Source organism: Ranitomeya variabilis, chromosome 2, assembly GCF_051348905.1.
Source record: "Ranitomeya variabilis isolate aRanVar5 chromosome 2, aRanVar5.hap1, whole genome shotgun sequence".
NCBI classification, from domain to species: Eukaryota; Metazoa; Chordata; class Amphibia; order Anura; family Dendrobatidae; genus Ranitomeya; species Ranitomeya variabilis.
The window spans coordinates 644,661,026-644,676,969 of NC_135233.1; the positions used below are offsets into that span (position 1 = coordinate 644,661,026).

The 15,944-nt window shown below is 42.0% G+C and overlaps 1 protein-coding gene across 1 annotated transcript in view; it reads right to left on the minus strand.

Annotated features, from left to right (window-relative positions):
* LOC143803909 (chitin synthase chs-2-like) overlaps positions 1–15,944 on the minus strand; it is a 141,263-nt gene that overhangs the window by 79,832 nt on the left and 45,487 nt on the right. Inside the window, exons 5-7 of the mRNA XM_077281668.1 lie at positions 11,549–11,638; positions 7,957–8,124; positions 4,203–4,383 (exon numbers count right to left, since the gene is read on the minus strand). Of these exons, the coding sequence (XP_077137783.1) occupies positions 4,203–4,383; positions 7,957–8,124; positions 11,549–11,638 (439 nt within the window). The remainder of the gene's footprint in view (positions 1–4,202; positions 4,384–7,956; positions 8,125–11,548; positions 11,639–15,944) is intronic.

Here is a 15,944-nt window from a genome sequence, read left to right on the forward strand (position 1 = left end):
CCGTTCCAGGTGAAAAAAAGGGGTATCAAAAGAAGTCTTTATTCTGCCATAGAAACATACAACGTTTCGGCCATATTGGCCTTTATCAAGTATACCATGTGCAACACCTGGCCACCTTAAATAGTGTGGCGCCACAACCAGCACCAATCACAAATAGAGGGCAGCCCTAATACAATTCCATAAATAAATACAAAAAACATATGTGTGACACCAATTAAAAACACAGTATAATCAATACTTTGTTAATTTCTCATAAAATGCACAAAATTCGCTATATTCAATAGGGACTAATCCGCTGTGCACGCCGCAGACCAATCACAGCGTTGCTGTTCCGGTTGTCATAGTGACCACCCACCGATTGTTGTGATCTCATCTCTGGGGTGTATAACCTCTGATCGCAGTTGTTCATCTTCTGAGTGCGCCACCTGTGAGTAACAAAAAGCCTTCACATCATCAGAGACCTATCATAGTCACCTCAGGATCCGCCGATCGGTAGCACCGGAGACAGCGTGAGGGTACATCACGTGCACGCGGTCACATGACCGCAGCACCGACGGGCCCCACAACGCATGCGCCGGCCGCATCAGATCAGACAACACTCCCAGCAGTACAGGAGCTCACACGCGACCACGTCAGAGGAAGGGAGGAGCCAGGGCAGAAGGCCCTGTCATGCTCCAAAACCTCTGAGTGACGCAGTGTAACCCCTCACTGCACGGGAGGTACAGACCCAGCCAACTCCATGGCAATCAAACTAACTGGCGACTTGACACATAAACACAAGGGAGGGGGGGGGGGAAAAGCAAGGAAAAAAGAAAAAAAAAAAAAAAAAAAAAAAAGGGGAGGAGGCACCTTGCGAGCAGACCGGACAACAGGATAACACATCAAAGAAAGATTATTGTATAAAAAGTCCCATGTAAAACATAGTGAACAAAATAATGACAACACATATATTAAAAACAAATATACAGATTTAGACACCACCTAGAGAGGGAGGGAATTAGGAAATACATATTTGTAAGTTGTATTCAATATTCAGCCCTTTTGGTTGCAAAGTCTCCAATGTGGAGATCCACCTAAGTTCTTTCTGCTTTAACAACTGTATCCTATTCCCACCCCTTCTCAATGCAGGGACCCCATCGATCACTCTGAATCTAAGTTGATTAACAGAGTGTCGGCATTCATCAAAATGTTTGGGAACTGGTAATTCAAGTAACTTGGTTCTTATTGTGCTTTTATGCTTACTTATACGCGCTCGAATCTCCATCGTAGTCTCCCCTACGTACATCAGTCCACAAGGACACACTATTAAATAGATTACAAAGCTTGAAGAGCACGTATATCGATCTCTAATCAAAATTTTTTTTCCTGTTTGAGGGTGGAAAAAACTGTCGCCCCTCAGCATATTGCCACAGCAAGCACAGTTGAGACAAGGAAAATTGCCCATCCTAGGTGGACATAGAGTCCTTTGGAGGGCAACCTTCCTGGTCCCAACATCAGACCTGACCAGCTTGTCCTTTAAATTACGTCCCCTCCTATAGGAAAGAATAGGTCGTGAATGAAATTCCTTGATCTGCGGTAGTCCTCTATTCAAAAGACCCCAATGCTTATTAAGAATATTAGAAATCCCCCCACTCGCTGGACAATAAGTTGACACAAAAGGGATCCGTTTCTGCATTTCTGCAGAATGCAGAAACGGATCCCTTTTGTGTCAACTTATTGTCCAGCGAGTGGGGGGATTTCTAATATTCTTAATAAGCATTGGGGTCTTTTGAATAGAGGACTACCGCAGATCAAGGAATTTCATTCACGACCTATTCTTTCCTATAGGAGGGGACGTAATTTAAAGGACAAGCTGGTCAGGTCTGATGTTGGGACCAGGAAGGTTGCCCTCCAAAGGACTCTATGTCCACCTAGGATGGGCAATTTTCCTTGTCTCAACTGTGCTTGCTGTGGCAATATGCTGAGGGGCGACAGTTTTTTCCACCCTCAAACAGGAAAAAAATTTTTGATTAGAGATCGATATACGTGCTCTTCAAGCTTTGTAATCTATTTAATAGTGTGTCCTTGTGGACTGATGTACGTAGGGGAGACTACGATGGAGATTCGAGCGCGTATAAGTAAGCATAAAAGCACAATAAGAACCAAGTTACTTGAATTACCAGTTCCCAAACATTTTGATGAATGCCGACACTCTGTTAATCAACTTAGATTCAGAGTGATCGATGGGGTCCCTGCATTGAGAAGGGGTGGGAATAGGATACAGTTGTTAAAGCAGAAAGAACTTAGGTGGATCTCCACATTGGAGACTTTGCAACCAAAAGGGCTGAATATTGAATACAACTTACAAATATGTATTTCCTAATTCCCTCCCTCTCTAGGTGGTGTCTAAATCTGTATATTTGTTTTTAATATATGTGTTGTCATTATTTTGTTCACTATGTTTTACATGGGACTTTTTATACAATAATCTTTCTTTGATGTGTTATCCTGTTGTCCGGTCTGCTCGCAAGGTGCCTCCTCCCCCTTTTTTTTTTTTTTTCCTTGCTTTCCCCCCCCCCCTCCCTTGTGTTTATGTGTCAAGTCGCCAGTTAGTTTGATTGCCATGGAGTTGGCTGGGTCTGTACCTCCCGTGCAGTGAGGGGTTACACTGCGTCACTCAGAGGTTTTGGAGCATGACAGGGCCTTCTGCCCTGGCTCCTCCCTTCCTCTGACGTGGTCGCGTGTGAGCTCCTGTACTGCTGGGAGTGTTGTCTGATCTGATGCGGCCGGCGCATGCGTTGTGGGGCCCGTCGGTGCTGCGGTCATGTGACCGCGTGCACGTGATGTACCCTCACGCTGTCTCCGGTGCTACCGATCGGCGGATCCTGAGGTGACTATGATAGGTCTCTGATGATGTGAAGGCTTTTTGTTACTCACAGGTGGCGTACTCAGAAGATGAACAACTGCGATCAGAGGTTATACACCCCAGAGATGAGATCACAACAATCGGTGGGTGGTCGCTATGACAACCGGAACAGCAACGCTGTGATTGGTCTGCGGCGTGCACAGCGGATTAGTCCCTATTGAATATAGCGAATTTTGTGCATTTTATGAGAAATTAACAAAGTATTGATTATACTGTGTTTTTAATTGGTGTCACACATATGTTTTTTGTATTTATTTATGGAATTGTATTAGGGCTGCCCTCTATTTGTGATTGGTGCTGGTTGTGGCGCCACACTATTTAAGGTGGCCAGGTGTTGCACATGGTATACTTGATAAAGGCCAATAGGGCCGAAACGTTGTATGTTTCTATGGCAGAATAAAGACTTCTTTTGATACCCCTTTTTTTCACCTGGAACGGATGCTGCTTCTTTTTCTACAATTGGGATGATGTGGGAAATCTGTTCATCTTTGCACCGGAAGGAAAAAACAAAAATGTTGTTTACCAAAAGGCTCTTGAATGAGTTGAAAATGAAATACTATCAATATCAGGGTAATCATTTAGTTAATTTGTGTTGCAAATCTGGAGTGCTGAATTTATGATGTGAAATGTTTTTATGTGCAATATAATCATTATTATTTGTTATAACTAACCATAGTTTGTTTCTATGCCTGGGCAATGCTGGGCTCTTCAGCTAATATATATATATTGGTCTAGACACTTAGATTTATTGTATTTCTCTAGTGAAACCTAGTATGATAGCTGATTATTATTTAGTTGGACATATATTGGTTTGATTATACTACATGTTGGGATAGGATCTTGGAGAAGGGAATACCACTTTTAAGCAAACCTGTCATCTGATTCAGGCTGACCAAATCTTGGGCAATATGAATCAGCACATTACTGATTCTCTGAAACACTCTAGCCTAGGGACCATAGCCAGAGACAAGACTAGTCTGACTCTGCATCCAGCACAGCTCCAGGTGATAGACAGGTCTCTCGTTATGGGACACACCTGTCAATCACTAATAGCGGCACTAAAAATAGCTGATCGTGGGCAGTTTGGACAGGATGAATAAGATGCCATGACATCTAGTCCTTTCATTGGATCTCAGTGTGCGGATCCCACACTCAACAGTAAGACTGTATTTCTTCATTGTAGAGTACAGAATATGTCATTATTTTACTAAGTTATGATCCTATAGTATATTTAGGCATCACTAAATGTATAAAGCCAAAAAGAGGTCAGGCATCATATGATTTTTTCCTATTTTACCTGTGACCATCTCTTTTTGTGGCGTATTCTCTGTTTGTCTTTCAGATGAACATACAGCATATTCCCACAAGGAAGATTGTAGCACAGCCGTCCTCCATATGGTGTAGGCATAATTGCTTGTATTTTGCATTCTGATGTATTGCGGTGATGAAAGACCTGATTCTTGTTGCGAGTGAAGACTCTAAGAGTTGAGAATTCAACATTTAAAATAATAAAATGCAAAAGAATAATAATATAAATGATCACAATCAACATACAAATGTTCTAACTGAAGTAAAGATGAAAACTAGATATTTTTTAAATACTTATGTTTCAGGCCTGATGCCAAGAATACGTTGTGTCCTAATGACAGTACCACCTTTCTTGTGTGCAGGGTCTTAGCCATAGTGGGTACAGAGGGAGTAGTGGCACCTTGCCATGGGACCTGAGACCCACAAGAATACAACAGAGTAAATATGCAAATAGAAGGTGAGGGGTCCCAGAACATGATGTAATTCTTGGAAAAATGAGGTTAAATAGAATAAATAATTTATCATGATATTAAAATATAAATTGTGCAGAAAATGACCTGCATTTTATTAAATACATACTAGATGGTGGCCCGATTCTAACGCATCAGGTATTCTAGAACATGTATGTAGTTTATTTATGAAGATTTAAGAAGAATGCAATAAATACACAGGATTTTCCGGGTAAAATATATACATTATCAGTGAAGCGGGGTTTATATCCCGAGCCAATCTCGCTGATTGGGCGTGGCCGGCTGGGCGCGACCAATCAGCAAAGCGTGGTTCAAATCCCAGGCCAATTTGCGGCCGGACTGCGCCTGTCGCTGATTGGTCACGGCCGGCCGGGCGTGACCAATCAGCGAAGCGTGGTTCAAATCCCGTGCCAATTCGCGGCCGAACTGCGCCAATATCACTGATTGGTCGCGGCCGGCCAGGTGCGACCAATCAGCGAAGAGTGGTTCAAATCCCGTGCCAATTCGCGGCTGGACTGTGCCTGTCGCTGATTGGTCATGGGCAGCTGGTGAGACCAATTAGCGACGCGGGTTTTCCATTACAGACAAACAGAAAGAATTAGATGATTATATAGTAGATACCCAATGCGTTAGAATGAGGCCACCATCTAGTATTCATATAAACATTGGTGCTTACATTTATGTTTTCACCCATTGGACACACTGCCATTGTTTTTCTCCTATCTTTATTTTAAGAGTCAAAACTTTATTAGTCATCTATCGCTGTATGACAGCTTGTTTTCTACAGGATGACTTATAGTTTTCAAATACACCATTTATTTTACCATATGATAAATTTAAAAACGGGGAAAATTTTTATTCTCTCCCTCACACACTGTCTTCCATGTTGTTCTCTCCCTCACAGACTGTCCTCCATGTTATTCTCTCCCTCACACACTGTCCTCCATGTTATTCTCTCCTTCACAGATTGTCCTCCATGTTATTCTCTCCCTCACAGACTGTCCTCCATGTTATTCTCTCCCTCACACACTGTCCTCCATGTTATTCTCTCCCTCATAGCCTGTCCTTCATGTTATTCTCGCCCTCACAGACTGTCCTCCATGTTATTCTCTCCCTTACAGACTGTCCTCCATGTTATTCTCTCCCTCACACACTGTCCTCCGTGTTATTCTCGCCCTCACAGACTGACCTCCATGTTACCTCTATGTTATTCTCTCCCTCACAGACTGTCCTCCATGTTATTCTCTCCCTCACAGACTGTTCTCCATGTTATTCTCTCCCTCACAGACTGTCCTTCATGTTATTCTCGTTCTAGTAAATGTATTTAGTTTATTTATGAATGCTGATTGGTCAAGGCCGGCCAGGCATGACCAATCAGCAACGCGGGATTTCGGTTACAGACAAACAGACCCTTAGACAATCTACTATATAATTGTCTAAGGGTCACTTCCGTCTTTCTGTCTGTCCTTCTGTCTGTCTGTCTGTCATGGATATTCATTGGTCGCGGCCTCTGTCTGTCATGGAAATCCAAGTCACTGATTGGTTGCGGCAAAACGGTCACGACCAATCAGCGACGAGCACAGTTCGGTGGCAAAATGGCCGCTCCTTACTCCCCGCAGTCAGTGCCCGCTCCATACTCCCACCCAGTCAGCGCTCACACAGGGTTAATGGCAGCGTTAACGGACCGCGTTATGCCGCGGTGTAACGCACTCCGTTAACGCTGCTATTAACCCTGTGTGACCAACTTTTTACTATTGATGCTGCCTATGCGGCATCAGTAGTAAAAAGATCTAATGTTAGAAATAATTTAAAAAAAAGAAATAGTTATATACTCACCGTCCGTCAGCCCCTCGGATCCAGAACAGGCCTTTCCCGCTCCTCGCGACGCTCCGGTGACCGTTCCATGCATTGCGGTCTCGCGAGATGATGACGTAGCGGTTTCGCGAGACACCTACGTCATCATCTCGCGAGACCGCAATGCACTCTTGGGACCGGAGCGTGCGAGGAGCGTCAGTAAATGCTTCGCCTGGATCCGGGGCCAACGGAAGGTGAGTATATAACTATTTTTTATTTTAATTATTTTTTTTAACAGGGATATGATGCCCACATTGCTATATACTACGTGGGCCGTGCAATATACTACGTGGGCTGTGCAATGTACTAAGTGGGCTGTGCAATGTACTGCGTGGGCTGTGCAATATACTACGTGGGCTGTGCAATATACTTCGTGGGCTGTGCAATATACTGCTTGGGCTGTGCAATATACTGCGTGGGCTGTGCTATATACTGCGTGGGCTGTGCTGTATACTGCGTGGGCTGTGCAATATACTGCATGGCTGTGCTATATACTGCGTGGGCTGTGCAATATACTACGTGGACTATGCAATATACTATGTGGGCTGTGCAATATACTACATGGGCTGTGCAATATACTACATGGGCTGTGCAATATACTGTTTGGGCTGTGCAATATACTGCGTGGGCTGTGCTATATACTGCATGGGCTGTGCTATATACTGCGTGGGCTGTGCTATATACTGCATGGGCTGTGCAATATACTGCGTGGCTGTGCTATATACTGCGTGGGCTGTGCAATATACTATGTGGGCTGTGCAATATACTACGTGGGCTTTGCAATGTACTACGTGGGCTGTGCAATGTACTATGTGGGCTGTGCAATATACTGCATGGGCTGTGTTATACACTGCGTGGGCTGTGTTATATACTGCGTGCGTGGGCTGTTATATACTACGTGAGCTGTGTTATATGCTACTTGGGCTGTTATAAACTACGTGGCTGTGTTATATGCTATGTGGGCTGTTATACACTCCGTGGGCAGTGCTATATACTACGTGGCTCTGTATATACTCCGTGGGCTGTGTTATATACTACGTGGCTGTGCTATATACTCCGTGGGCTGTGCTATATACTACGTGGCTGTGCTATATACTACATGGCTGTGCAATGTACTACGTGGCTGTGCTATATACTACGTGGGTTGTTATATACTACGTGGCTGTGCTAAATGCTACGTGGCCGGCCGTGAACAATCAGCGTCCTGTGTATTCAATGTATTATTCTAAAATCTTCATAAATAAACTACATACATATTCTAGAATACCCGATGTGTTAGAATCGGGCTACCATCTAGTTATATGTATAGATCAAATAAATATTATTCCTAGGTACATGATTGCCTCAATAGGATCTGGAACCAGAAGAGATTGTTTAGATTTCACAAAATAGAAGTTTAAATATAGTGTCTGTTCCCACCTGTAGACCTCCTCGATTACGGTGACCAGGCATTCAACATAGCTGTTAGCAATTCTTTTTCTTTTATTGTCATCGGGCTCAGACTTATTGTCGAACGCATCATCAAAATAAATATGAGCTTCAAAATCAAAGGTATCATCACTGGTGGTAGACTTATATTTGTCTAGCCTGTCAAAAAAATATATATATAAATATAATATGACCAAAGACTGGCAAAATAAAGTAAAAAAAACTGCAACAGAAAGGAAGTAAAACTAAACCACGCTATGTAAGGTTATATGAACTCATTTGTATGTAACCTCAAGCTGTCAAGTTGCTCTCCATTCGGCAACTGATCTAAGACTAACATCCTCCATAATCTGAACTTTGTATCTCTATCTCCAAGACATCTCTAGTGCGCCAATTTTCTGGAATGCACTATCCTGGACTATCCAGGTAATTGCCAGCACACTTCTCTAATCTAACCTCTTCCCTGTTCCTCCTACTAATCAGAATCTGGTCCCTCTCATCCATCTGCCTCCACATCCTTAATGCACCCAATAGCGCTTGGTAATTGTACTTATACAGATATTTTTTATGCTTTGCTATTAATTCCACAGCACTTTACAGACACTATTGGCATTGTCCCCATTGGGGCTCACAATCTAAGTCTTTGGAAGGAATATGGGAGGAAACCGGATAACCCGAAGGAAGCCCACACAAACACAGGGAGAACATACAAACTCCTTGCAGATGTTGTCCTTGATGGAATTTGAACCCAAGACTCAAGCGCTGCAAAACAACAGTGCTATTCACTGAGCCACCATGCTCCACTGGTTGATGACCAGCTCATGCAGCTTTATGTCACATCCCCAATGTATGATAATGATGGCTAGACCATACATGACAAACACTTTTTATCTATTATGCCCACCCCTATTTGCTTATAGATTGTAATCCTGTGAGGAGGTAAATCACTTCTTCTGTAACTGTTGATATATTTGTTACTCTATAATGTCTTTATTGTCTGTACATGTCGCCCTCAATTGTAAAGTGCTGCAGAATATGTTGGCGCTCTATAAATAACATTATTATTTATTATTATTTATTAAGCTGTATTTATTTTTTTGCTGATAATTTTGAAGCCTAGGCTACAGTTTGTGCAATAGAGCAGATACTTATTTTACAGACATTAAAAAAACTGACTGACTGATTATAAAAATTTATTTTTTCAATAGGCTTAAACTGTGAGACAAGTAACTAACACAGATGTCTTCTTTCAAGCACATTTTTTGCAGCTCTTGAGCTCTGCTGTATTGCAACTCTATCTCCCTGTGAGCTGGAAACTGAAGCTGAGAGGAACCTGCAGATGTGTCAGGTATAACCACACACAGCTCTGCAGTGAGATCAGGAGAGCAGAGAGCGGCCATTACACATCACACTGGTAACTTCCCCTTCATGTAAAATAAGCTCTGGAGGCAGAGTTATATTTTAGGCAATGTCCTCCCCAGAGCCTGGAAGAGGTCACTTATATAAAGTGATAATAGATGATTTATCAATAGCAGGGCATCTGATATGAGACCTACAGGTAGGACTCTTTTCAGCAGTTTAGAATCTGTATGCCTATATTAATATTTTAGAAAAGTCAAATGTGGTGATGGATTCCTTTTAAATATTTATTTTGATTTTTTAACACTTACTGTGTTTTAATGCTAGTTACTGGAAATGATGCATAAAAGGTGCCCATATATCTTAGACTGCTGTTGGCTGAACTCTTGTTTTTTGACAACTACAGTACTTTTCAAAAGTTTAAGGCAGGTGTGCAAAAGATTTCTGCAAGGTAAGAATGCTTAAAAGATAGAAGTGATAATTTATTTTTATCAGTTAAGGAAATGGAGAGTGATTTAACAAAATAAAAATATAAATACATTCAATGTTCGATGTGACCACCTTTTGCCTTCAAAACAGCATCAAAGCGTCAATTCTTTTCTGGCACAGTTTTTGAAGAACACAGCAGGGAGATTGTTCCAAACATCTTAGATAAACTAATCCCAGATCTGTGAAAATAGGCTTGTGGAAATCCTTCTGTCTCTTCAGATAATCCCAGTGAGTCATATTATCACTTCCAGGAATCCTTGTCCTTCTTTATGTTTAAGATAGTACTTAAGGGATTTTCTGGTCTAAAATGACAAGTCTGCAATGACTCTTTGTTATTGCAGACTTGTACATCTTCTCATGGTTTGCACTGTGCGCTGTGAGGACTGTCTGGCATCCGCACCGGGAACGGAGGTCACGTGACCGCAAGTATGTGATATGCCATTGAGCATGCTGGAAACAGTAAATTCAGATTCTGCCTGAGTGTATGCATGTTGCGTACTTCCGGTCTCGAGACTGCCTTTCCTGGCATTGACACTGGAGAATCCTCACAAAGTGCAGTGCAAGCAATATGAGGATTCACTAGTCTGTAGTCACATAGACTGGCTGCAGGCTTGTCATTTTAGACCAGACAACCCATTTAGTGACAATGATGACATTTGGAGCCAATCAGATGCCTTCCCGATGGTATTGCATGATAAATAAGTATCTTCCTGTATTTCTCAGGATTGAGGACATCATTAATTTTAATCAGATGCCCAACTTCATTTGCTGAAATGCAACCCCAAACTTTCAGAGAACCTCCACCATGCTTCACTGTTGCCTGCAGACACTTAGCATTATACTGCTTTCCAGCCCTTTAGCAAAGTCTTCTGTTACAGCCAAATATTTCACATTATGGCTTATTAGTCCATAAGCATGCTGACTTTTTTCTTTAGTTGAGTTACTTGGCCTAGTCCCCATGCTGCAGGTATGCCGAGAAATAAGCTACATTTACATGGCAGCATTTGGTCAGTTTTTCACATCAGTATTTAAGAAAGCCAAAATCAGGAGTGAGAAATACAGAATTGGTGGCGTGTTTCTATTATACTTTTCCTCTGAATGTTTGTCTCCTGGTTTTGGCCTACAAATATAGATATGAAATACTGATCAAAATGCTTCAATATGAATGTGGTCATGTAGGATGATACTTGCATCATACAGTAACATCAGGGAAGCATCTTATTGGTGCCAAATGTATTCTACAGCAGGAGAACACCCCCAAACAAGAAGTCCTGGATGTGATTATTTGGCCCCCACAGAGTCCAGATACATGGATTTGAACAAGATCACATTCACAGAAGATCTGTAGTTGGTGATCCAAGATGTTTGGAACATGCTCCCAATGAAAGTGTTGAAGGAATAAAAAATTGATGCTTTGATGATGTTTTGAAGACACCAAATATTCATTTGATTTAGATTTCTCTTTTGTTTATTTGCTTCGTATTTATTAATTCATAAAAATAAATTATTGACACTTCAGGTTTTTTAAAGCATTCGTTCTTTGAACTCTTCCATATACATGAGTAATCGATTAGGTTTTGCCTTTGCATTAGTATTATTTGCAGCAGTTTTTATAGTCTTCCTCCAAAGAATATGTGTTTCCCCTTTTTCATTACATTAGATTTATTTATTTTTTAAGCATTTATTTCATTACTGAGTTGATATGTATTTTATAAAATACACGGAAAAGTAATACCTAAATATTGAAGTGAGAATTTTTAGCATTTCATCATAAGTCTCATGCCACATTGTAGCACATAAATAGACCATTACTTTCTCTTTAGACCTGTATGGAAATAAAAATGACATTATACAAATTACATATATTTTATTTAACTATATAAGAACACTATATAAATAAATATATTTCAAATTATTTTTTGTTTTTTTACTGGCACATTTAATTAAACAGAAACACTGCGTAAGGCTCTCAAGGGATCTAAAGTGAATGGAAATCAGCTTTATTTTTTTTCACGCATTGACCACAATCGTTAAAAAGATCATAGTCTATTCTGCAAAAGCAAATAATCATAGAAATTATGTATTTTGTTTTTTATCAAAATTCCATAGAAAAATAGGATCTGTTAGTAAATCCTTTATGAAAAAATAGTACATTAACAATGAGCCAAAAAAAGCAAATATGAACATTACTTTGGAATTTAGATGTTTGGAGAATTCAAATGAATGAACCAAGCAATAAAATGTAACAATTGGACATTAAAGTAAGATGAAAACATATTTTTATGTCATATTAGTCATTGAACAAAAGAAAAAACTTTTCTTTGCTAAGTGAAAAAGTGATGACAAAGCTTTTGAGATGACTTAGGTCTGATCATCAGACATGGTTTAAGTCTTGTCCACACCCTGTCAGCTAACCAAAAAGTATCAACCACTGAGGACTCACCTTAAAGATCAACATTTTTTATCAGGAAGCTATAATCAACCAATATTAAATTGTATACACACCCTTTAATTAAAAACTTTGGGTACAGACATTTCTGTAATTAAAAAGCAGCCTCTTAAATTAACGTGCAACAGCTATATAAAAAATTAAAGTCACAACCTGTTTTCAATTTAAAGGGGTTATCCAGTACAGGACAACCCCTTATTAGTGGCTTCAGGGAGCTGCATAGAGTTAAAGAAAATGTATGCCTCCTTCTAGAATAGGGGTGGGGAACCTCCGGCCCTTTTCATGCAGCCCGCGGGCAGGTCCCCGGAGTCCCCAATGCTTGGGCGGCAGCCATATCCTGCCGGCTGCCAGCCCTTTAACCCCCAAGTGCATGGCATGCAGCGTTCATTATAGAATGCTGCCTGCCCTGCACATGAAAGATGACGTTGTCTGAGTGGGTGGGGTCAGCGCCGGGGTGGGCGGGGTTAGCACCCAATGCTCTCCTGTCCCAGAAGAGGAGCTGCTGCTGAGTCCAGAGTGATCTCTGTGCCGGAAGCTCTGTGTCTCCCAGAGGATCTCTGTGCTGGCAGCTCTGTGCTTTTCTACTGATAATATCTGCCCTCTGTGATCTATGTGCCCCCAGCTATGCAGTTATGTGCCCCCTATGATCTCTGTGCCCCCCAGCTATGTGCCCCATCTGATCTTTTTGCCCCTTGTGATCTGTGCCCCCCCAACTATATGCCACTCTGTGATCTTTGTGCCTCACAGCTATGTGCCCCATGTGATCTGTGATCTCTGTGGACCCAACTATGTGCCCCCTCCTTGATCTCTATGCCCATAGCTATATGTCCCCCTGTAATCCCTGTTCCCCCAGCTATGTGCCTCTTGTGATTTCTGTGCCCCCAGCTATATGCCCCCTGTGATTTCTGTGCCCTCCAGCTGTATGCCCCCTGTGACCTCTGTGCCCTCCAGCTTTGTGCTCCCCTGTGATCTCTGTGCCCCCAGCAATATGTCCCTGCGATCTGTGCCCTCCAGCTATTTGCCCCCCTGTGATCTCTGTGCCCCCCAGCTATTTGCACCCCTTTGATATCTGTGGCTCCCGGCTTTGTGCACCCTGTGAGTTATGTGCCCCCTGTTATCCCTGTGATCCCCCTGCTATGTATACCCTTTGATATTTGTGCTCCCATGTAATCTCTGTGCCCCCTGTGATCTCTGTCCCCTCCAGCTATGTGCCCTTGGTGATCTATGAGCCCCCCTACCCCGGTGATCTATGTGCCTCCCTGGCGATGCCTGTCCCCTCCAGTGCTGTATATCCCTCCTCTGCTGTATGTGCCCCAAAGTGATGTGTATATTCCCCAGTGCTGCATTTACCCCAAAAGTGCTGTATATCCCACCGAGTACTGAATATCCACCCACCTGTGATACTGTATATATAGCCCCCAGTGATCTATGTTACCCCACCAGTGATGTATATTCCCCCAGGGACATATATACCCCCAGTGCTGTATGTGCTTCTTAGTGATGTATATAGCCCCTCAGTGAAGTCTATTCCCCCCAGCCTCCCCGGTGATGAATATGTCACAGCATCTCCTGTGATGTCTATGCCCCCCAGCCCCTCCTGTAATTTATACGACTCCAGAATCTCCTGTGATGCATCTATAGCAGTCTCAATGTTTCCTGTTATGTACATACAGCAGTCTCAGCATCTCCTGTGTGATGTATGTACAGCAGTCCCAGCGTCTCCAGTGTGATGTATATTCAGCAGTTCCAGCGTCTCCTGTGTGATGTATATACAGCAGTCCCAGCTTCTCCTGTGTGATGTATATACAGCAGTCCCAGCGTCTCATGTGTGATGTATATACAGCAGTCTCAGCTTCTCCTGTGTGATGTATATACAGCAGTCCCAGCGTCTCCTGTGTGATGTATATACAGCAGTCCCAGCTTCTCATGTGTGATGTATATACAGCAGTCCCTGCGTCTCCTGTGTGATATATATACAGCAGTCCCTGGGTCTCCTGTGTGATGTATATACAGCAGTCCCTGCATCTCCTGTGTGATGTATATACAACAGTCCTTGTGTCTCCTATGTGGTGTATATACAGCTGTCTCAGCGTCTCCTATGTGATGTATATACAGTAGTCCCAGCATCTCCTATGCAATGTACATGATTTACAAAACTTATTATGACAAAAAGTTGACTGCTTTCCTGACCAACACAAACCTGGAAAAGCAGCTGTGAGAAGCAACATGATCAGTATCACCTAACATCAGAGCTGCACCAAAGAGAAGGGGCTCCAGCCGTCACATTAAGGGTGAGTTACTGTAATTAATTGTTTGACTAAATATACCGGGGTAATTTTCAAGGTGATCATTTTTGTGTGGCCCCCGAATGATGGTAAAAACTTCCAAATGGCCCCCGGCTGGAAAAAGGCTCCCCACCCCTGTTCTAGATCATGAGCTTCTCCACTTTCAGCTCTCTATCCTCTGTTGGTTTCATGACATACACTATATCAAGTGACCACTACAACCAATCAGTGACCTCTGATCAGCTGCAGCCTCTTCAATTACAAAAAGAATCTGTCACGAGGTTATTGACACCTAATCTAAGAGCAGCATAATGAAGCTGCAGACTCCCTGATACAATTTGTCACTTACTCTGCCACTTGCTGTAGTTTTGATAAAATCTCTTTTTATCACTAGAAGATTATCACTAGAAAACTACAGTAGTTAACCTACTGCCATGTATTCCTCTATATTATTCAGCTCTGTTTAATGCTGTCCCACCACTGATTGGCAGTTTTCTGCCTATGCACAGTGCACACAGAAAGCTGCCAATCAGTGATATGGGTAGGGTTATTCAAAGCTCAGCATTCAGAGAACTGGTAGATCTGTGGCAGGAAAAAAACAGTGATTTTATCAAAACTACATCAAGAAACCCCACATGTGATACTTTGTTGAAATCGAGTTCTCTGCCCTTACACCATGCTGCCCCATATGGGGCACAAATAGAACGCAAATCCTTAAAAATAAATAAAACTCCCAGTCCAAAGATTCATGTACAATGTAGCATAACACCTAGCACCAAGGCACCTTTCAGACCTGACCTATATTATTAAGTTGCATAAGTGATTTAAAAAGATTCTATCACCAGGTTCTTTTGCTGCCACATTTGAGGGCAGCACAAAATAGGATCAGAAACCCTAATTCCAATGGGTCACTTACTGGGCTACTTGCTGTGGTTTTGATAGTACACTGCTTTATCCGCTGCAACTTGTTTAATCTCAGTGATAAGCTTCTACTATGTAGTCCTTAATATACATGAGTTCACATCAGCTTTACTTAGTCTAACTAAAAATTGATAGCATTTGACTTATGCACAAGGTAGGTAGAAAAGTGTCAGTCAATGGTGCGGTTGCAGTTAGACACTGATTTTATCAAAACTACAGCATGAAGCCCAGTAAGTGACACACCTCTGGAATCAGGGTCTCTGCAAAAAAAAAAGAAAAAATGTTCCAGCTTCTGGTTTAAATATTCTGGTAAAATTTTGATAAGCTTGATAAAGAACAACTGTGTTTGAAACGCGTCACTCGCTCCTGTTCCTGTCCACTATATTTTTGTAATTGTATATTGATGCAATAAAGATTACTCTGAAAATTTTACCAGAAGCTGGAACATTTTTTCTTTTTTTTTGCGCTTGCTATAC